The sequence below is a fragment of the Nyctereutes procyonoides genome, unplaced genomic scaffold (assembly GCF_905146905.1).
Source record: "Nyctereutes procyonoides isolate TBG_1078 unplaced genomic scaffold, NYPRO_anot_genome, whole genome shotgun sequence".
In the NCBI taxonomy this organism is placed as follows: domain Eukaryota; kingdom Metazoa; phylum Chordata; class Mammalia; order Carnivora; family Canidae; genus Nyctereutes; species Nyctereutes procyonoides.
Genome location: NW_026575146.1, coordinates 59,813,372 through 59,837,329, shown reverse-complemented (window position 1 = coordinate 59,837,329; position 23,958 = coordinate 59,813,372). Strand labels below are relative to the sequence as shown.

The window sequence follows — 23,958 nt, the reverse complement described above, 5'->3', positions numbered from 1 at the left end:
ACTTTGGCCTGCCAACAGCAAAAATAATTTTAGATTAATTCATCCAGAATCCCCCCAGATTTTGATGTCTACTCTTTTTTTTTTTTAAAAGATTTTATTTATTATTTATTCATGACAGAGAGAGAGAGGCAGAGACAGGCAGAGGGAGAAGCAGGCTCCATGCCTCCATGCCGGACTCCAGGATCACGCCCTGGGCCAAAGGGAGGCACTGAACCACTGAGCCACCCAGGGATCCCTTGATGTCTACTCTTAGTAATTCCATTCACTAATGCTCCTGCCAATCTTTCTCCTTGGCTATAAAACCCTCTCTGTTCAGGCTGTATTCAGAGTCAAACTCACTTTTATACTGGAATATCTTCCCTATTACAATAGTTTATTAAGTAAAATCCATTTTCATCATTTTAACTTCTATTCAGCTCTGGTTTTAACAGAGGTAAAATAATTTATCAAGAGAGTCAAATGAAGGAAAAAGACTTCAGTGAAGGCTTCTGAAGAGGCAATGCATAAACTGAAAGCACATAAGGATTTAGCTATTCTGTGTAATTGCAGGCAGAGTTCATAAAATGTACTAGCTATGTAAACTTGTGATACTTAATCTAAGTTTATACTTCATCATCTAAAGAATAAGGACAGAAAACTGAGTTCATAGTACTTTATCCTTGAAAAGATAAAATGCAATAATATGAATAACATGCTTAGCAAAGTATATGGCATATAATGTTGGTTCAACTGTAAAGATCCCAAGAGTATATCCTAACTGGGTGTCATAAACTATATAAGATTTATAGTGCCATTATATGGCATATAATGTTGGTTCAACTGTAAAGATCCCAAGAGTATATCCTAACTGGGTGTCATAAACTATATAAGATTTATAGTGCCATTATATGGCATATAATGTTGGTTCAACTGTAAAGATCCCAAGAGTATATCCTAACTGGGTGTCATAAACTATATAAGTAGCTTTTTTTTTTGTTCCCCTGAGCTAGAATGAGCTAGATCAGTATTTTTCAAAATTTAACATTCATAATTATAACAATCTGGATGGAGACTGTCTTTTGGCTTCCAGAGTTTTTGTTGAAAAGTTTGAAAAGCATAGTTTTGTTGAAAAAGAAAGTTTCTTATTCACTGATTCTGGGATGAGGCCTGAGATACTGCATTTCTAACAACCTCCCAGATAGTACTAAAACATGGACCAAGAGATGGATTTCACAGCATATTACATACTATAGAAGATAGGATTGGTTAACACCAAAACAAGTCAACAAAAAAATACCCAAATTGAAGCACAGAAAAACAAACAAAACAGAATGGAAAGAACTGAAGATAGTATAAAAGGCATTTAAGACATGTTAATCAGATCTAATTTACATGTAACTGAAGAAAGAATGGCCAAGAATTTTCCAAAGCAACAGTCATTAACCTACAAATTCAGCAAGATGGAGAGCTGGAACCAAAGTAAAGACAAACAAAATAACACAGAGGTACACCAAAATCAAACTGCTTCAGATGAACAACAGAAAGGAAAATCTTAAAAGTAACCAGAGCATAGAAACATTATTACCTTCAAAGGAGGAGTAAAAGACTCATAGGTAGCTTTTCAACAAAAATCATGAAGTCAAGGACAAAGAATGAATATGACATCTTAAAAGCATTGAATCAAAGGGAAAGAAAGCCTGCCAAGAATTCTATACCCTGTAATATTCAAAAAAGAAAGTAAAAAGAAAAGACATTTTCAGATAAATAAAAGCTGAAGAAGGTATCTGTCACCAGCAGGTCTGCAATGCAGAAATATTAAAAGGAGTTCTTTAGGCTGAAGGAAAATCATGACAAATGGAAGCATGAAGTACAGGAAAAAATGAAGAACAAGGAAAAGGGTAATTATAAACACTAATGACTATTTAAAGCAACAGTAATATAAGTGCCTTGTGGGGTTAATGATATCTATAGAAGTAAAACAATATGATAACAATAACACCAAAAATGAAGAGAGGAAAATGGAATTAAAGTTCTGTCAAGTTCTTGAATTGTTTAGAAAATTTTAACATACTAGCTTAAGATTGTGGTAAGTCAAAAGTATACACTGTGATATCTAGGGTAACCCTAAAAGAACAATACAAAAACTATAACACAAAATCTAATAAAAGAGACTTAACAAAATACAACAATCTTGAAAAAGAACGAGTTGGAAAACTAACACTTTCTGATTACATAAACTCATGACACAGCTATCTATAGTGATACAAAGAGTATGGTACTGGCATTAAGACATATAGACCAATGATAAACAACTGAAAATCCAGAAATAAATTCACTCATTTATGGCCAAATGATACTTTCACAAGGGTTCTGAGACTAGTGAGTGGGGAAATCATTGCCTCTTCATCAAAGGGTGCAGGGATGTGCACGTAGATATTCATTTGTTACTAGCTCTTTACACTTCATATAATATTTATGTTTCATCCCTGTTGTATCATGTATTTGATACTATTTAGCTGAGTATCATTCAGTCACAAAAGAACAATGTACTAAGTACATGGTACAACAGAGATGAACCTTACTTATAAACACTACACAAAGTAGGTGAAGTCAGTAACACAAAGTAGGAGAAGTCAGTAACACAGGGATATTCACATGCTAAAAATGACACTGGACCTTTATACCTCAAACCAGCTGCAAAAATGAACTCAAAGTGGAGCAAAACTAAAACCATAAAACTCCTAGAAGAAACTGCAAGGACAATTTTTCATGAACTAAGATTTGGTAAAGGATTCTCAGGACACAAAAACAAAAATAAACGAGGTTTCATCAAAATTAAAAATCTTTCTTCAAAGGACACTAGCAGATCCAGAAAGTGAAAAGCCAAAATACAAAATGGGAGAAAAGATTTCCAAATCATATATTTGTAAGAAATCCATATCTAGAAAATACAATTAACAATTCAGTAACAACAACAGAAAATTTAAAAAGTAGACAAGGACAGGAACAGATATTTCTCCAAAGAAGACACACAAATTGCCAATAAGCGTTCAAAGATACTCAAAAGAATTGATAATCGGGGGAAAAATTCAAAACTAAAAAAGATACCATTTTATACCCATTTGAATGGATAATAAAATAACAAGTGTTATTAGGGATGTGGAATAATCAGAACCCTGACACACTACTGGTATGAATGTAAAATGGTGCAGCCAGCCTCTTTGGAAAACAGTCTGGTTAGTTTCTCACAAAGAGTTACCATTTGACCCACAACTCCACCCCTGGGTATATACACAGAAATGAAATCATCTGTCCACATTGTACACAATGTTCACAGGAACATTATGCATGATAGGCAAAGGCTGAAACAGTTAAAATGTCCATCAACTGATCAATGGTTAAACAATATGTGGCATTATCCATACAATAGCAAACTATTCAGCCATAAAAGAATTAAGTACTGATAGATGGTACAAATATGGATGAACTTCACAAAAATTTTAAGTAGAATACTCTAGCATTTCTCTTTAGATTACATAAATCTTTCATCTTTTACTAAAGATTTCAAAGGGGCGTGGGAATTACAAGCTAGCAACAAAAGGCCACATATTATATATCCCTATTATATGAAATATCTAGACAGACAAATTTACTGAGACAGAACATATATTAGGGCATGCCTAATGCTGGAGAGGGATGAGGGGGTTTGAGAGTGATAGTCAATAAGCACACAGTTTCTTTTGGTGTGAAAAAATGTTCTAAAATTGACTGGTAATAGTAAAAACCACTGAAATGCACTTTTTAAAAGTATGAAATGTATATGTGAATCATTTATCAATAAAGCTTTTTCAAAAAAATACACATGAGAGATACCACTTTACATCGACTAGTATGTCTATTATCAAAAAGGTAATAACAAGTGTTGATCAGGATGTAGAAAAATTGGGACCTTCATACACTGCTGGTGGAAATGTAAAAGGATGTAGATGCCCTGAAAATATTATGGTAGTTAGGTTAAGAACAAAAGATTAATAAGCACAGTTACAATATGACTCAGGAATTCAACTCCTTGTCACAAAAAACACACATGGAATAATTTCACTTACATGAAATGTTCCAAAAATGTAAATTCTTAAAGATATAAGTAGATTTGTTGTTAGGGGAGCTGAGGAACAAATGGAAAATTATTCTAATGGATAAGAGGTTTCTTTCCAGTGGTGCTGAAAAATGACATGAGAGTTGCACAACTCTGTGAATATACTAGAAATACTGAATTATTTAACAAAAGGAAGAATAAAAAGGAGAAGATGATCTCAAAAGCAGCTAAGTAAACCACCAATTACCTAACCACCTGCCAGAACAAAGTCCATCACTATTTAAAGAATACAACAAAATCCAGCAGGTAACACTATAAATTACAAATTTACAATATCCAGCATCCAATAAAAAAATGTAGGCATTTTAAAAAGCAGGAAAATATGACCCATAACCAGAAGAAACATCAATCAGTAGAAGGATACCTAGAAATGACAGAGATGATAGAATTACCAATGAAGAAAGTTAAATCAGGTACTAGAATATATTCCATTTTGTAAAGAAGGCAGAGCAAAACATGAACATGAGGAGAAAATGGAAATTATGAAAAAGCAATCCAAATAACTTCTAGAGTAAAAACTGGAGAATAAAGATAAGTAGATGTGAAGACTTAACAATAAAAACAAAAAATTTTGGGACGCCTGGGTGGCTCAGTGGTTAAGTGCCTGCCTTTGGCCCAGGGCGTGATCCTGGAGACCTGGAATCGAGTTCCACATCGAGCTCCCTGCATGGAGCCTGCTTCTCTCTCTGCCTTTCTCTCTGTGTGTCTCTCATGAATAAATAAATAAAATCTTTAAAAAAAATAAAAAAACAAAAATTTTTGCCCTTGGAACCCCAAAATTCAGATATTTTTCACTCCATCCCAAAAGCCCCCAAAATCCTAACTCATTCCAGCCATCAATTCAAAAGTCTGAAGTTCAAAAGATTCATCTGAATAGCAACTAAATCATATTTGGGTGAGACTCAAGGTACCATTCATCCGGAAGCAAACCATTCCAGCTGTGAATCTGTGAAATCGAACAAGTTAAATGCTTCCAAAATACAATGGTAGGACAGGCATAAGACAGACATTTCCACTCCAAAAGAGCAGAAAAAAAGGACTGACAGGTCCCAAGCAAGTCTAAAACTCAACAGGGCAAATTCCATCAGACCCAAGGCTCAAGAATGATCTTCTATGACAGGACAATCTGTTTTCCAGGCCCACTGAGGCAGAGGTCTTGCCTATAAGACACACTGGCAAAATGTTTCGTCCTTGTAGCTTTACCAGAGGTGGGCCCCAGGGCTCTCAGCTGCCTAGCCCCTATGGTTTTGGGAGGCTCCATCCTTTGAAATCTAGGTGGAGGCAGCCATGCACCCTGGAACTGTGTATTCTCCCCTGCTGGAAACAACACACTCCATCAAAGTTTGCTGCCTGCAGCCTCTGGCGGGGCAGCTGTTGCACCAAGGACTGAGAGAGCTGCACCCAGAGCAACCAAGGAGCTCAGTGCCTGCAGGGCCCCAGCAGAGCCCTCAATGTGAAGCAGCACCAGGCAGAAAGCACCTCTCCAAGCTCTGGTAGCTCTTCCTTTGAAAGCAAACTGCCACATACATATTTTTTAAAAATAAAAAATACATTACAAATGTACATTGTATTAGAGTAGCATAATTGAAGTGATGACCTATTAACAAGGAGAAAATAAGATTTTTTAAAATATTTACCACAAGCTTTAGAAGCAGCAACACAAATTTCTTCTGCAACATACTCCCCAGTTGGAAACTTCAGATATTCTTCTTCAGCTTTCTCAAGAGAATGATAAAGATACACCTGTAGGAGTGGGTCTATTTGCTTCACAGAATTAGCATTTCCAGGAATATCACCATTCTGATGTATAGGAGATTCGGATGTTCCTTCCATTTCTGTCATTGTAAGGCAAGCCATTCCCATGCGGAGGTTGTTTGTTTGTTTGTTTGTTTGTTTTTTCAGAACATTTGCCTGTTAGGAAAAAACAGTAAGTTACAAAAGAAAGTGATACTGATATGATAAGGTATCACCTCCTATACAAAAAAAGGCTTCACTGAAAGCAGTGACTTTGTTAAAATTCATTAATTGAGTAAATATCATGTACTGCTATATAGAAAGCACAGTGAGAGATACTGAGATTATAAGCTTCCTGTGGACAAGGACCATAAAACTGAACCTTACAACCTGAGGAAACACAATACAAATATGGAATATTAACAAAATAAACAAAATCAGTAACAGGCAATAGGGTAAGAGATCCGGGGTAACATAAATTCTCAATAAATGAATTACTATGACAACTGCTTATTGGTATCTGGAGGGGGTAATAACATTTCAAACTGGGTTTAAATTGATGAGTTTTATTAGAGGAGGTCATATTTAAAACTGATTCTGTACAACAGACTGGATTTATGTGAATGAAAGACGAACAACATTCCAGGAGAGTAAAACTGTGCTGAGAAGTAGGAAGGTAAAAGATCTACTCTAATTTATTGGGCTGAAGTACAATATTTGAGAAGTTATACCATTTAGGAAATGATTAAAAATACAGATATTTGTGGTAAGACTGAAATTACATACTAAAAATACATTTTTCCTTCTTGCTTGATAGGGCCCAATTTTGTCGGGGAGAGCAACATACCCCTAAAGAACTGTTATTTCCCCACAGATGCATAACCACCTGAACCAGTTTCAACAAATGACATTTAAGAGGAAGTTGCTGGATGGTACCTTCCAGGAACAGTCCTTAAAAGGAAGCTGACTTGGCTTCCTTTTTGCTTTTCCCCCTTCACTTTCTTCTTACCTGCCTCTAAACATAAATACCGGGTAGGGCAGTTACTTTAAAACCATGAAGCAGGGATCACTGGGTGGCTCAGTGGTTTGGAGCCTGCCTTCGGCCCAGGGCGTGATCCTGGGGTCCTGTGATCGGGACCCACATCGGGCTCCCTGCGTGGAGCCTGCTTCTCCCTCTACCTGTGTCTCTGCCTCCCTCCCTCTCTCTCTCTCTCTCTAATGAATAAATAAAATCTATAAATAAATAAACAAACAAACAAACCATGAAGCAACCAGGAAGGAAATGTGAAAAGAATAAAACACCTGGCAAACTTAAGCATCTGAATCAATATCCAGAATCATCTATCTACCACCAAACATATTATTTGTAAATCAATGTAATCCTAATTGCTACAGTATAGTATTAAGAATAGTCTGAATGTCAGGTCAAAGAATTTAAGGGGCATCCAACTGGCTCAGTCAGTAGAACATGCAACTTTTAATCTCAGGGTCGTGAGTTCAAGCCCCACATTGGGCATGGAGCTTAAAAATAAATCAGATCAAAGAATTTAAACTTTATCTTACAGTCAATGATGAATTAAGAAGTTGAAATGAAACCAGTTAGAAAGCTACTACCATAGTCTAGGTAGTAGTAAGATCCTGAACTGAAACCACAACAGTTGAATGACGAATGGTAATATAACAGCAAGAATTCATGCAATCTGGTAACTAACAGAATACAGAGAAGCTGGGAGTCCAGTTATGGGATGAAGAAGTCACAAGAATAAAAGGCATAGCACAGGGAATATAGTCAATGATGTTGTGATAGTGTACAATAGTATAATAGTGTTGATGGTCAGACTTGTGATGAGCACAGCATAAGGTATAAGAGATGCTAAATCACTATGCTGTACACCTGATACTAATGCAACACTGCGTCAACTACATTCAAATTTTTAAAAAATGTTTTTAAAGCCAGAAATAAAAGATGGTGGGAGGATTCCAGGTTTGAGAGATCTATAATACCATTAATGGAAATAAGGAAATGAAGACTCTGCCCTTTGACAATGAAACAGAAGAAGAATAAGGACTGCTGCTTTACACATTTTTGTTCAGAAATGGAAGTAGGGCAATTCACCAGAATCTAGCTAGCATCTAAAACATGAGATTGACATTTGAAAGACCTAAAAATCTGACAAGCTTTCCCATAGATGTAGTCATTTATATCATGAGCAGAGTCATATAAAGGGAAAAGCAGAAAATAATAGCAAGTACACACATACAGCAATTACCGAGTGCCAAGCACTATACCAAGTACAGACATTAAAGGGGGAAAAAACGATGATTAAGTGAAGTGCAAGGTGAAATTCAGCTGTATCTAACTTCAAGGACCTTACTATACTAGAAAAAATACTAGAGTTAATATTTAGTTCTTCATATAACAGGGGACTTCCAGTGAGTAGAGAAACAAGAAACAGGCAGTTGTTAAAACCACAAGATTTTTTTTTAACTTTAATTTTTATTTTTATTCATGACAGACACAGAGAGAGAAAGAGGCAGAGACACAGGCAGAGAGAGATGCAGGCTCCACGCAGGGAGCCCAACATGGGACTCGATCCCGGGTCTCCAGGATCATGCCCTGGGCCGAAGGCAGCACCAAACCGCTGGGCCACCAGGGCTGCCCAAAACCACAAGATTTTTAAAGTTCGCCTGCAACTGAATACAGAAATTTAAATAACTGAAATTTGTTTTCAAAAATACAAAATTTTTAAAAATTTCTTGTAATTATCACACTCTTTTTTACTCAATTATAGGAAGTCATGTAAAATGAACTCTTAGCCATTAAGGGGCAAATCTGCAAAAATTTCGTCAATTTGTTGTCGATCCTAGCTTTCCTTCTGAACTTTTTTCTGCTGAAATGTGTCTTTTAGAAGATCTTTCAGTGAGGCCTTAGTGATTTTTAAGTTGTAGCCTTTATTTGAAAAAAAATTTTACCATTATATTGAGATACAGTTGACAAAACTGTAAGATACTTAGAGTATATACAACATGATGATATACATTGTTCACATTGTGAAATGATTACCCATCATTGAGTCAGCACTTCCGTCACTTCCCGAAACTACTTTTTTCCCCCATGAGGACGTTTAACTTCTATTCTCTTAGAAAATATCAATTATACAATATATTGTTCACAACCATAGTCATCATATTATATTAGATCTTCAAAACTTATCTACCTTACAAGCAAGAAATCTGTAGCCTTTAATCAATTTCCCCCAAATCCCAGCCCCCAGCAAGACTTTTCTACCATCTGTTTTAGAGTTAGTTTTTTTTTTAATTGCAAATGTAAGTGGTACCATACAATATTTATCATTCCAACTGTTTCACTTGCCCCTGAGGTTTTTCCATGCTGTTGCAAATAATATGTATTCCTTTTTAAAGGCTGAATAATATTCGTGTGTGTGTGTGTGTGTGTGTGTGTGTGTGTACACACACATTTACTCCTTCCTGATCTGGATGCTTTTGATATCCTATACAAACCCATACAATAACAATTACAAACTCCAGAACAAACTATCCTAAAAAACACTGAAGACCTTGGCAAGTAAACAAAAGCAGACAGCAACTGGAGGAGATGTGACCCTTGACAGAAGGAAAAACACTTAATGAAGACTCTGCCCTTTGATAATAAAATGGAAGGAGAATAAAGACTGCTGCTTTACACATTTTTGAATGAAGTCCACATTTATCCATCTTTTATTCTGAGGAAACTAAAAAGTCTCTGTAGTGCCCAAGTGATTACTGGAAAAGAGGACAGAGCTCTTATTTAAAAAACTGTAGTCTTACTGGCTGGAAGAATCAAGGAAAAAACTTTGGAGATGCTAAACAGATAGAAATTGAAGGCAGACTCCTGGGGAAAAAAGCGAGAATTAAGAGGCTGACTCTTGAACTCCCATGCATAGAATGAAAATCTAAAAAGTCCAGGGAGAGGCTTACCTGGAAATCTAAAAGATATAAGAAGAGATTTCATTAGCTACCTGGTCCTGGAGAATCAGTTTGGGTGCAGAAGGAAGTGGTAAATACCTCAGGCTTTTCACTGCAACTCCAGAAAAGATAGATTTGAGGAATAAGAGCCACATATCAAAAAGAAGGGCAAACTGGATTAGATAGTTCTAACAAAGCCTAACACCAAGCCTTCACAGGATATCAAGGTGAACCACCTGCTAGAACAAACTCTACACTTTGAAGAAAGACTAAAATCCACACTATCCAGAGTTTATACAAGATATCCACAAGACACAACAACCAACTGAAACTTAATATAAAAGAAACATGTGATGTAGAGTCAAGAGATAAAATATGTAGAAATGGACTGATAGCAAACTCAATTGGAATTTTATAAAATATGTTTATATAATATACATGTAAAAGAATCTACATTAAAAGATAAATGGATGAAGACATAGAAACCATATGACCGCTACAATATTGGGCAATCTTACACATGTGAACAAGACAGAAGAAATATTTGGAAAAATATTCACTAAATTTTTTCTAAATTTGAGAACTTCAAACCACGAATACAAATAGTTTGTGTAGCCCCAATTCATAAAAATCCATAGCTAGTCATATCATAATCAAATTAGTAAAAATCAAAGTGAAAATCTTAAAGGTAGCCACATACATACAGGAGAGCCAAGATAAGACTTAACAACTGACATCTCTTCAGATATAATGGAGGCTGGAAGACTAAAATAGGCTGCTGGGAAAGAAAAGGAGCTGTTTATCCCTAAAATTCTATAGTCCACAAAAATACCCTTTAAAATTCAGGCTAAACAGGGGATCCCTGGGTGGCGCAGTGGTTTAGCGCCTGCCTTTGGCCCAGGGCGCGATCCTGGAGACCCGGGATCGAGTCCCACATCGGGCTCCCGGTGCATGGAGCCTGCTTCTCCCTCTGCCTATGTCTCTGCCTCTCTCTCTCTCTCTCTCTCTCTCTCTGTGACTATCATAAATAAATAAAAATTTAAAAAAAGATTTAAAATTCAGGCTAAACAAATGCATTTTAAGATAAATAGATGCTGAGAGAAAAGACCTCACAAAAAAAAAAAACTTTAAGACATGCTAAAAAACAAAACAAAACAAAACAATTCTCTGGATTACAGATGCAAATCAGATTTGTAGAATGGAATGAAGAACTCAAAAAATAGTAAATATGTAGGTAACTATAACATTCTATTTTTCTTTCCTTAAATTCTTTGAGACAATTAACAATTGTTTAAAAGCATATTAAAAATGTACAGTGAAATTCATAATATATGAAAAAGAGAGGACAAAAGTTAAAAGGATAGAAAAGAGTAAAATAAAAAGTATATGTGAATAAAGTCAGGGCTTGGAAAAGTAAGAAACTGCTATCAGCAAAATCAGAAACTTCAAAGAACTGACGAAAAATAAAACGTAGACAGGAACAGATGACAGACAGCAGAATGGAAGAAATAAAAAAACTCTAAAATACACACAGAGGGATGCCTGGGTGGCTCAGTGCATGATCCCAGTCCGGGGATCAAGTCCTGCATCGGGCTCCCAGTGAGGAGCCTGCTTCTCCCTCTGCCTGTGTCTCTCATGAATAAATAAAAATCTTTTAAAATAAAAATAAAAAGTAATAATAAAATAAAATACACAGAATAAGGCATTAACAAGCATTAAAAATAGTTGTCTGCAAACATGCAAACACATACAAAAAGCATAAATATGTCATGATAATAAAGGATCATCATATATTGGGGGTAAAGGAAGAAAGCATAAAAGAGGGCAAAAATGATCAGCAAAACAGCTAACTCCAGAAGAAACAAAGATAATACAGGAAAGAGAGTGTTTTTAAAAATTCTCCTTGGCATCCTCAGAGAGATTCAGAATATTTTGAAAACATAAAGCATCATTAGAGGATCATTAAAAAGTAAAGAACTACAAAATAATAAGAACAATTCATGAAAACACAGAATACAACTGAAGAGATCAAATAATTTGGAAGACAAATTCAAGACAAATTCTCGGTTTCCTAGATTAAGAGAGAGAAATATGGGCAGAAAACTAAAAAATAGGAGGTAATAATCTAGGAAGTCTAACTCTGAAAGCTCTAGACGAAAAAAAGAGAATATAGATAAGAAAAAACATTTAAAAATAAAAGAAGAAATTTCATTGGTATTAAAGATGCCTAGGTTCACAGTAAAAGAATCTTCTGAGAGGAGAAAAGTTAAGTTTTAAAAAGACTTTTACTTACACAGATAAAAATATAGTCAAAGCACCAAATATAACACAGAAACTCTAAAAGAGTTCAAATTTTAACTCTTGAGTACTCAGAGCTTCCACCTATACATGTAAAATATAGCGGATGAAAACACTAAGATTGGTCTATCTTTAAATTCATGAACTCTAAATGGAAATAGATCTTTAGTGCTGCTCATCTATAATCTTATATTTCCTTATACCAACTACTCTCCCATTTTCCTAAACAACTATCTCACACCTTACCTTTTCTCCTCTATCACCAGAACTGCCACTCCAACTCTTTCCACTTCCTATATCTCACTGAAAAATTAAACCAAAAGAGAACACTAACAACACATCCTTTTCAAATCACCTGAAATATTCCTAAAAGTAAACCCACATGTGACACCATAAAGCAACTGTCAACAAATACTAAAGGAATATATTCAAAATATGAACAATGAAGCAAATCAACTATTTTTTCTATTTAAGACCCATAATGTTGGCTTAATGTTGTATACATTATGATGTTTTATGATTAGTTTATGTAATTCTTAAAAAACTGAAGAAATAACAACACTGAGAGGATCACATAAAAAAGTGACTGACTTTTATGTCTACCCACTGTTTATTCTCTAAATCAAGTCTTAACAATTTGATGAAAATTCATTAAGAAGTACATTTAATTGCAAAATAAGACATATGATACTCAGTAATATTCAATATTCTGTAAATTCATGCTATTCTCAATAACTTCAACCAAAAAGAAAAAATATATTGAAAAATACAATGTTCTGCATGTGAATTGATGGCACTTAAATTAAAAATTTCTTATGGAAACTATGAACACTGATAAAAGTATCATAACATGCACTTATTGTACAGTATGTTCTCTTAACACAATGGGATTAAATTAAAAATCAGGGCAGCCCCGGTGGCACAGCGGTTTAGCGCCACCTGCGGCCTGGGGCGTGGTCCTGGAGACCCGGGATCGAGTTCCATGTCAGGCTCTCTGTATGGTGCCTGCTTCTCCCTCTGCCTGTGTCTCTGCCTCTCTGTCTCTATGAATAAATAAATAAAATCTTTAAAAAATAATAATAATAAATTAATTAAAAATCAGTAAGATAAAAATGATTAGAAAAGTTAACTATGAAAGATCTTGAATTAAAATACTTCGTGGTGAAATACTGATCTCATTCTTCTTGAATTAAAAAAATTAGTAAGTATGTCTAAAATCATGATTTCCACTCAACATTTTAGTGGACATCCTGGTCAGCACAACAAAGCAAGAAAAGGAAATAAAAGGTATAATAATTAGGAGAAAGTAAAAGTGTCATAGTCACAGATGGTATGACTATACATGTAGAAAAATTTAAATATAATAATTACTAAGTGAATTTAGCAAGAATAGTACACACAAAATCAATATACAAAACTTGATTGATTTCCTTATACAATTTAAAAAGTGAAGATTAAAAACAGTATCCTTAACAATAGTAACAAAGAGTCAAATATTGAGGAATAAAACTATAGAAATACCTGTAAGAATAAAAACTATACAACATTGCTAGAAAAAATAAAGGCCAGACATTGGAAAGCTCTATTATTCAATTATCAACTTCTCTCTAAATTGACCTATAGATTCAACACAGTCTCAATTAAAATCTTAGCAGCTACGGGAATTTACAAATTAATATCTACAAGGAAAACAAAGGATTACAAGAGTCAAAACAATCTAGAAGAGCTAAGTTGGAGGATTTACATTACCAGACATCAAGATTCACTATGAAGTCAGAGTAAGTCAGTCAAGTTGGTATTGGTGTAAGTACAGAAAAACAGACCAAAGGAACAAATAAAGTTGAAAAAAATATCCTCACATAAGGTAACCTATCTTAGATGTATCAACTACATTTTGGTGAAGAAATGTTGGCCTTTTTAATAAATGTTTCTCAAATGACTATTAAATGGTAAGGTAGAAAAACCCTGATCTCCAACTTATATCATACAAAGATATTAATTTAAGCTGGATAACCGAACAATATGTAAAAAGTCGTATAAAAAAATTAAAGGAAAAAAGGAGTATCTTCATGACATCTCTTAAAACAGGATATTAAGAAACTACAATAAATAGATTTACATATTAGACTTCTTATACACATGTAATAATAGTTTCATGTCACAGGAAGCAAAAAGATATAGGCAAAAAAACCTTAATACCTAGAAACTTTAATACTCCTGTAGGAATTAACAAAAATAAAAGATTAAAAAAATAAGAATTATGAAGACTTGAACATCATTAACCAATTAAACATTTACAGCATACTATACCCAACAAATGTGGAATGTAGATCCTCTTCAAGGGCACATGGAATATTCACTAAGTTGTATCATACGCCTTTCTAGTCTATAAATTAAGGTTAGTGAATTCGAAGAGATTAAATTTGAAAAGCCTGAATTTATGAGGATTATGTTCTTGAAAAGGGTAATATATTGATGAAAGAAATTGAAAACAAAAATAGACGTTTCGTTCATAAGTTGGAAGAATTATTAATGTGAAAATGTACATATTACCCAAAGGAATCTACAGATTCAATGCAATCCTCATCATAATACCAAAGGCATTTTTCACAGAATTAGAACAAAGAATCCTACCAATTTACATGGAACAACAAAAGACCCCCAAATAACCAAAGAAATCTTGAGAAAGAAGAACAAAGCTGGAGGTATCACTTTCCTAGGCTTCACATTACACTACAAAGCTATAATAAAGCAGCATGGTAGTGGTATGAAAACAGACACAAACAGATCAATGGAACAAAACAGAGAGGGATGCCTGGGTGGCTCAGCGGTTGAGCGTCTGCCTTTGGCTCAAGGCGTGATCCCGGAAGTCCCGGGACTGAGTTCCACATCAGGCTTCCTGCATGGGCCCTGCTTCTCCCTCTGCCTACGTCTCTGCCTATCTCATGAATAAATAAATAAAATCTTAAAAAAAAAAAAAAAAAGGAATAAACAGGCCAGAAATAAACCCACACATATAGGGTCAATTAGCCTATGACAAAGGAGGCAAGAATATATAATGGAGAAAGACAGTTTCTTTAATAATTGGTGCTGAGAAAACTAATAAGCTACATGCAAATAAATGAAACTGGACCACTATCTTACACCATATATAAAAATAAATTCAAAATGGGGTAATAACTTGAACATAAGACCTGAAATCATAAAATAGAAGAAAACACAGGCTGTAAGCTCTTTGTGAAAAAACATTTGCCAGAGAAGACATTCAGATAGCCAACAGGAACATGAAAAGACACAGAACACCACTAGTTATCAGGGAAATGCAAAGCAAAACACATATATTACATCACACCTATGAGACTGGTTATTATCAAAAAGACAAAAAATAAGTGTTGGTAAGGATGTGGAGAAAAGGGAACCTCTGCACGTTGTTGGTGGGAATGCAAACTGGTATAGTCACTGTTTTCCACAGTGGCTGTTTCAATTTACATTTAGTAAGTTAAAACAATAAAGTAGAGGGTTCCTTTGCCAACATCTGTTTCTTGTGTTGTTTTTAGCTATTCTGATAGGTAAGGTGATAACCTCATTGTAGTTTTGATTTGCATTTTCCTGATGATAGGTAATGTTGAGCATCTGTTCACCTATTGGCTGTCTGTATGCCTTCTTTGGAGAAATGTCTGTTCATGTCTTCTTCCCATTTTTTAACTGGGTTATTTGATTTTGGGGTGTTGGTTGGTTCTTTACATATTTTGGATACTAACCCCTCATCAGATATTTCATTTGCAAATATCTTCTCCCATTCAGTAGGTTGCCTTTTTGTTTCATTGACTATCTCCCTTGCTGTGCAGAAGCTTTGTATTTTGATGTAGTCCCAATAGTTTATTTTTGTTTTTACTTCCCTTGCTTCAGGAGACATATATAGAAAAATGCTGCTATGGCTAATGTCAGAAAAATTACAGCTTGTGCTCTTTTCAAGGATTTTTATGGTTTCATAAAAAACATAAAATCCATTTTATGTTTAATCCATTTTCAGTTTATTTTTGTGTATAGTAAAAGCGGTTCAGTTTCATTCTTTTGCATGTAATTGTCCAGTTTTCCCAACACCATCTGTTGAAGACACTTTCCATCGTATTTCTTTCCTCCTTTGTCAAAGATTAATTGACATATAATTGTGGGTTTATTGTTTATTTCTGGGTTTTCTGTTCTATTCCATTGACCTATATGTCTATTTTCATGCCAGTACCATACTGTTCTCATTACTATGGCTTTCTAGTATAGTTTGAAATCTGGGAGAGGGATACCTCTAGCTTTGTTCTTTTTCAATATTGCTTTGGCTATTCTCTGGTTCCATACAAATTTTAGAATTGTTTGTTCCAGTTCTGTGAAAAATGCTGTTGGTTGGGATTGCATTAAATCTACATATTGCTTTGGGTAGTACAGACATTTTAACAATATTTATTCTTCTAATCCATTAACATGAAATAGCTTTCTCTGCATCATTTCAACTTCTTTCATCAGTGTTTTAGTTTTCAGAGTACAGACCCTTCACCTCTTTGGGTAAGTTTATTTCTGGGTATTTTGCTAGTTTTGGTACAACTGTAAATGGGATTTTTTTTCTTTTTTTCTTTTTTTTAATTTATGATAGAGAAAGAGACAGAGGCAGAGACACAGGCAGAGGAGGAACAGGCTCCATGCCGGGAGCCCGACGCAAGACTCGATCCTGGGACTCCAGGATCGCGCCCTGGGCCAAAGGCAGGCACTAAACCGCTGAGCCACCCAGGGATCCCCGGATTTTTTTTTTCTTAATTTCACTTACTGCTGCTACATTAGTAGCATATAGAAATAGATTTCTGTACATTGATTTTGTGTCCTGCAACTTTACTGAATTCATTTATCAGTTCTAGTAGTTTTTGGTGAAGTCTTTAAGGTTTTTCTATACATAGTATCCTGTCACATGCATTCCTTACCAATCTCGGTGCCTTTTATTTCTTTATGTTGTTTAACTGCTATGGCTAGGACTTCTAGTGGCTAGGTGTTCCAGTACTATGCTGAATAAGAGTGGTGAGAGTGGACATCCTGGTCTTATTCCTCACCTTAAGGGAAAAACTGTTTTTCACCACTGTAGATGATGTTGGCTGCGAGTTTTTCATAAAAGGCCTTTATTATGTTGAGGTATGTTCCCACTAGACCTATTTTACAGAAAGTTTTTATCATGAATGAATGTTATACTTTGGCAAATGCTTTCTATTGAAATGATCATACAGTTTTTATCCTTTCTCTTACTGAGGTGATGTACCACATGGGCTGTTCTATAAATATTTTACCACCCTTGCACCCTGTTTAGACACAGGGTATAATTTTTCCAATGTATTGCTGGACTTGGTTTCCTAATATTTTTTGCATCTATATTCATGAGAGATATTGGCCTATAGTTCTTTTTTATCTTTTTTTTTTTTTTTTGATGTCTTTATCTGGTCTTGGTATCAAGGTGATACGGGTCTCACAGAATGAATTTAGTTTTCCTGCCTCTTCTGTTTTTTGGAATAGTGTGACAACAATAGGCATTAACTCTAAATGTTTGGCAGAATGTGCCTGTAAAGTCCTCTGGTCCTGGGAGTTTTTTCTGGTGTGGGGGTGTGGTGTTAGTTTTTTTATTATGGATTCAATTTCATTGCTGGTAATTAGTCTGTTCAAATTTTCTATTTCTTCCTGCTTTGGTTTTGGTAAGTTATAAGTTTCTAGGAATTTATCCATTTCTCCTAGGTTATCCAATTTATTGGCATATAGGTTTTCATAATATTCCGTTACAACTGTATTTCTGTGGTATCTCCTCATTCGTTAGTGGTGTTATGAGGGTTCTCTCTACTCCTCCCCCCCCCCCCCATGAATCTGGCTAGAGGTTTATCAATTTTGTTGATCTTTCAAAGAACCAGCTCCTGGCTTCACTGATCTCTTCTACTGTTTCGGGTTGTTTCTTTTTTTTTCTCCTGGCTTCTATATAATTTGTTTCTGGTCCAATCTTGATTATTTTCTTCATTTTGCTAGGTTTGGGTTTTGTTTTTTCTTCTTTTTCTAGCTCCTTTAGATGTAAGGTCAGGTTGTTTATCTGAGATTTTTCTTTGTTTCTCAAGTCAGGCAAGTATTGCTATAAGCTTACCTCTTAGAATCACCTTTGCTACATCCTAAGATTTTGGACAGCTGTGTTTTCATTTGCATTTGTTTCCATGTACTTTTTAATTTCTTCTTTGATTTCTTGGTTCATCTAATTCATTGTTTGATAACATATTTAACCTCCTGTATTTGTGCTATTTCCAGATTTTTTTCTTGTGGTTGGCTTCTAGTTTCAAAGTGTTTTGGTCAGAAAAATAGTGTGGTATGACTTCAACCTTTTTGTATATGTTGAGGCCTGTTTTGTGGCCTAATATGAGATCTATGCTGGAGAATGTTCCATATGCACTTGAAAAGAATATGTATTCTGCTGTTTTAGAATGGAATATTCTGAATATGTCCATTAAATCCATATGGTCCAGTGTGTAATTCAAAGCCACTGTTTCCTTGTTGGTTTTGTTTGGCTCATTTGAACAATGATACGAGTGAAATGTTAAAAGTACCCTAGTATTATTGTATTAAATTATTTCCTTTTTGTTTGGTATTAACTTTTATGTATTTGGGTGCTACCATGTTAAATACATAAATATTTACAATTGTTATATCCTCTTGTTGGATTGTCCCCTTTATTATCATGTCTTTTGCCTTGTTACAGTCTTTGTTTTAAAAGCTACTTTGTCTTACACAAGTATTGCTACTCTGGCTTTCTTTTGACATCCATATGCATGATAAATGTTTCTCCATCCCCTCATTTTCAATCTGCAAGTATCTTTCAGTCTAAAATAAGTCTCCTGCAGGCAGCATATAGATGGGTTTTATTTTTCTATCCATTCTGTCACCCTATGTCTTTTGATACGGGTGCTTAGTCCATTTATACTCAAAGTAAATATTGATAGATATGTATTTATTGCCATTTTGTTAACTTTCTGGTTGTTTCTACAGATTTTTCTGATCCTTTCTTCTCTTGCTCTCTTTCATGGTCTGTTGGCTTTCTTTAGTGATATACTTGGATTCCTTTCTCCTTATTTTTTGCATATCTATTATGGTTTTTGATTTGTGGTTACCATTAGGTTCACATGTAACATCTTCTTCCTTTTTATTTTTATTTATTTATTTTTATTTATTTATTTACGATAGTCACAGAGAGAGAGAGAGAGGCAGAGACACAGGCAGAGGGAGAAGCAGGCTCCATGCACCGGGAGCCCGACGTGGGACTCGATCCCGGGTCTCCAGGATCGCGCCCTGGGCCAAAGGCAGGCGCCAAACCGCTGCGCCACCCAGGGATCCCGTAACATCTTCTTCCTATAGCAATCTATATTATAAAGTTGAGGGTCACTTAAGCTTGAGTCCATTATTTATTCCTCTACCCCCCACCGCAAAATTTTAGGTACATTTAGGTGTATGTCATATTTTACACTCTTTCATTTTTTATGAATCCTTTGACAGATTTTTAAAGAAATACTTATTTTTACTGCTTTTGTTTTTTACTTTTCATACTCACTTATACTCTTTCCTTCCCACTCAAAGAGTATCCTTTAATATTTATTGAAGGCTGGTTTAAGTAGTCATGAACTCCTTTGGTTTTTGTGTCTGAAACATTTTATCTTTTTCTATTCTGAATGACAGCCTTGCCAGATAGAGTATTCTTGGCTACAGATTTTTCCTTTACTGCTTTGAATATATCATATCACTCCCTTCTGACCTACAAAGTTTCTGCTGAAAAATCTGCTGTTAACCTTATGAGCTTTCCTTTATACGTAACTGTCTTTTCTTGCTGTCTTTGTTTTGTTTTTTTTTTTGGTGGATAAATACAGGTTTAATGATCCATTGTTCTTCACGTAGATAGCTACAGAGATTTTACAATCCCGAGATATACAACCACGCAACACAGACCAATCGGCCAATTCTAAAATAAACTTGGCTTCTTCTTACAACTATCCTGTAAATAATGCAGCCCTTCTTCCACCCAAAATGACCTTCATCTTGCATGAAAAGTTATTATAGGGGAACCAGAAACCTACTTTTGTGGCCAGAAAGTAAAAACCAAAGGAAAATAGTAATTTAGAGGTTAGCTGGGGAGAGCAGGATATCTGGTGCCCTTCACTGTGCTGCTTTGCTCTTCTGACTCCTACTTTTTTCTCCCTCTTCTTCAGCCCATCCATGTTAGTTCTCAGTAGGTTCCAGTAAGCCTGATAAAGCCTCTAATACCATAGGACATGTGTATCCATCCAAAACTTGTTCACTTCTTTGGAGCTTACCATAGTGCTGATCTTTTTCCCATCAGTAGGTCTTAACAGACACTTGTCTGAGGGCTCAAAGCTCTCTACAGCACCTTTCCTTGGAGTGGGTTTAGTTCAACCATCTTACTTCTTCAGGGTGATGAACACACTGTCCAACGAACCACACCTCTAGAAAAGTCTGGTCAGCTCCATCAGGAACTGCTCACGCTCCAGCAGCACCACTGTGGTACTGCTAGCTCACCTATGTCCGTATCTTCTCCACTACTTACAGGTTTTTTTTCTTTATTGATATTTTTTTGCCATTTACTTGTGTCTTGGTGTAGACTTCCTTGGGTTGAACTGGAGGAGTGTGGGGGGTCTCTGTGCCTCCTGGATCTGGATATCTGTTTCCCTCCTCCAAGTAGGGAAGTTTAAGCAAGTTCATAGCAATACAAGCCTAACTCAAGAAGCAAGAAAAATATCAAATAACTTAACCATAAACCTAAGGGAGCTAGTAAAAGAACAAACAAAACCTAAACCCAGCATAGATAACAAAGATTACAGCAGAAATAAATTATACAGAAAATAAAAAAATAATAGAACAGATCAATGAAACCAGGGCTGATTCTTTAAAAGGTCAACAAAATCGATAAACTATCACAGAAATACAAGCAACCTTTAAAGGAACTATTCAGGGGATCCCTGGGTGGCTCAGCAGTTTAGTGCCTGCCTTAGGCCCAGGGCGCAATCCTGGAGACCCGGGATCGAGTCCCACGTCAGGCTCCCAGCATGGAACCTGCTTCTCCCTCCTCCTGTGTCTCTGCCTCTCTCTATCATAAATAAATAAATAAATAAATCTTAAAAAAATAAATAAAATAAAAGAACTATTCAGTATTTCATGCAAAAATACACTAACTTCTCACTAAAGCAGGAATAATGACATATCTTTGGTGACTTCAGGATGAGTGACTGCACACCACAGGTTCTTGCCCCAGATCTCAAAGAGCTAACTGGAAGGAGGCATTCTGCTTCCTCAATAGTGCCTTAACATTTTAAAGGCACTGCTAATTATGAAGGAGAAGGTCTTTTACTTCCAGCCATCCCAGGGCCATTTGTACACACTTTTACTTCTGGAATACTTTAAGGACCTTTGTTCCTCCACACTAAAATTGTGTTCCCCAACAGATCTGTCAATTAAAAAAAAAAAAAAAACTTATACCTACTTATACTCACTCACCTGCCATTTCCCTTTTTCCAATTTGTAACTACATTCTGGAAAGTGACATTATTAAATGAGCTCTCTCAAACTTCAACACTAGTGATGGGCTAGGCACTATTCCAGATGCTAAGGATATAGCAGTTGACATAACAGAGGGTTTGCTTCTTTGTCTCCAACATTTCAGAAATTCACAGTTTGCAAACACAAATCATAGGGTATAAAAAAGTTGCTTTAAATATGAGAAAAGTACTAAATCAAAACAAATGTACATCAATTAATATTAAAAATGAAGAGATGTATCATCTCAGACTGGATTACAAATCAAAGTTCAACCTTTCATGATTTTCAACTCTAATACATTCAGAGCAAATCAGGAATGGTGAAATTAGATTTCAGCTTACAATTTTTCTAAAATTTTATCTATGAAAGCTGAAACAGCTTTATCATATGCTGAAACAGATCAATTTTCAAGATACATAATGGACACTGCATATAAGTTTATGTACCAGGATGGAGGAAAATCTCATATTTTAAAAAACGGAATATGCAACAGTTTTATAAATAATAAAATAATGTCAAAAAACAACCAATGAAAACATAATCGGCCAACTAAAAGTGGGAAAATCTCTTTTAAACAAAGTTGACACAAAAATTTTTAAGTACATTATGAAAAGTGTTAACATTTGAATACAGTTGTAAATACAAATGGAGCAAAGCTAAGAACATTCACATGGTTATTTATCTTAAATACACATTAATTTTTAAATGATGAAATTAAGCACGTATCTAAAGATGTTTAAAGAATGAAGAAAATCACCTGATGAAATTCATAAAAGGAAATTAATTCAGAGAAACAGAAAATGGAATATTCACAACAAAAAATAAAACATAAGATGTAGATCACCATGCCAACAGAACTTTCCAAGGTAAAGGAAATGCTCTGTAACTGCATTGCACAATATAATACTTGCCAGACATACGTTATTACAGAATACTTGAAATGTGGCCATTACTTTTTTTTTTTTTTGAAATGTGGCCATTACTACTGAGATATGAAGTTTAACTACCTAATTGTATTACTTTAAATTTTATAGTCACACGTGGTTGGTAGTTACTATTAGACAGCACAGATCTAAGATTTTAGGGTAGGAAGCTAAAATAACTCTATTAAGTAGTTCAAGACCAAAATGGAAAGAGAACACAAATACTCAAAAATGGAAAAGGAAAATGGTGGATCCAAATACTAAATACAAAGATCCTAAGAGGGGCAGCCCCGGTGGTGCAGCGGTTTAACACCACCTGCAGCCTGGGGTGTGATCCTGGAGACCCGGGACCGAGTCCCACGTCGGGCTCCCTGCATGGAGTCTGCCTCTCCCTCTGCCTGTGACACTCTCTCTCTCTCTCTCTCTCTATGAATAAATAAAAAATAAAATCTTAAAAAAAAAAAAAAAAGATCCTAAGAGGTTGCTTTGAGGGGTTCCTGGGAGACTCAGTCAGTTAGGCACCTGACTCTTGATTTTGGCTCCTGTCATAATCTTAGGGTTCTCAGATCGAGCTCCAGGAGGGACTCCACACTCAGCAGGAAGTCTGCTTCTCCCTCTCCTTATGCCCTTCCCCCCACTTGTGGTCTATATGTGTGGGCTCAAGCGCACTCTCTCTCTCAAATAAATAAATCTTTTTTTTTTAAGGTTTTTGGATATGACAGATGTCTAAAGAGAGACAGAACTCCCATAATTTTAAGGAATGAGGCCAGTTCACATCTCACTGGAGAAATCACAGGACTCAAGAGTTGGAGGAGATGAGATGGTGAAGCCAAACACTTTCTCTGGCAAGTTCCAAGATAAGCAGCTCATTTCTCTTTTTCCAATGTCCCAAATTTGTCTGTTTCTTCTTCTCAGAACAATGACTCTTTGACTTCCCTTTTTATCAGGAAAACTGTTAGTAAGCCTAATCAGGGCTACATTCCAGGGGAACATACTCTGATTAGATAGATACTAAACATTATCAGAGCTTCAGCTTATGGGAACACCCTTTTCAATTTGATTGGCTCTCCAGACAAAATTATAGCCCTCATACAAAATGGAGAGCAGAGATTTAAGGAGACTGTAAAGAGGTATTAGGAAAACCAATTCATTCTTTTATTCATTCATAAATACTTCTGAGTGCATTCTATGTACCAGGAAACATTCTATGTCTTGGAAGTGAAGCAGGGCATCGGACACAACGGGAATTTATGGACATAAAGCTGGAAGAAATATGGCCTTAAAAACTTTTTTTAA

General features: G+C 35.4%; 1 protein-coding gene across 3 annotated transcripts in view; it reads right to left on the bottom strand.

The window, feature by feature from the left end:
* JAK2 (Janus kinase 2) overlaps positions 1-23,958 on the bottom strand; it is a 232,680-nt gene that overhangs the window by 60,485 nt on the left and 148,237 nt on the right. For all 3 annotated transcript variants that reach the window (XM_055309969.1, XM_055309968.1, XM_055309967.1), the window contains exon 3: positions 5,773-6,046. In XM_055309969.1, the coding sequence (XP_055165944.1) occupies positions 5,773-5,998 (226 nt within the window). In that variant the 5' untranslated portion in view covers positions 5,999-6,046. The remainder of the gene's footprint in view (positions 1-5,772; positions 6,047-23,958) is intronic.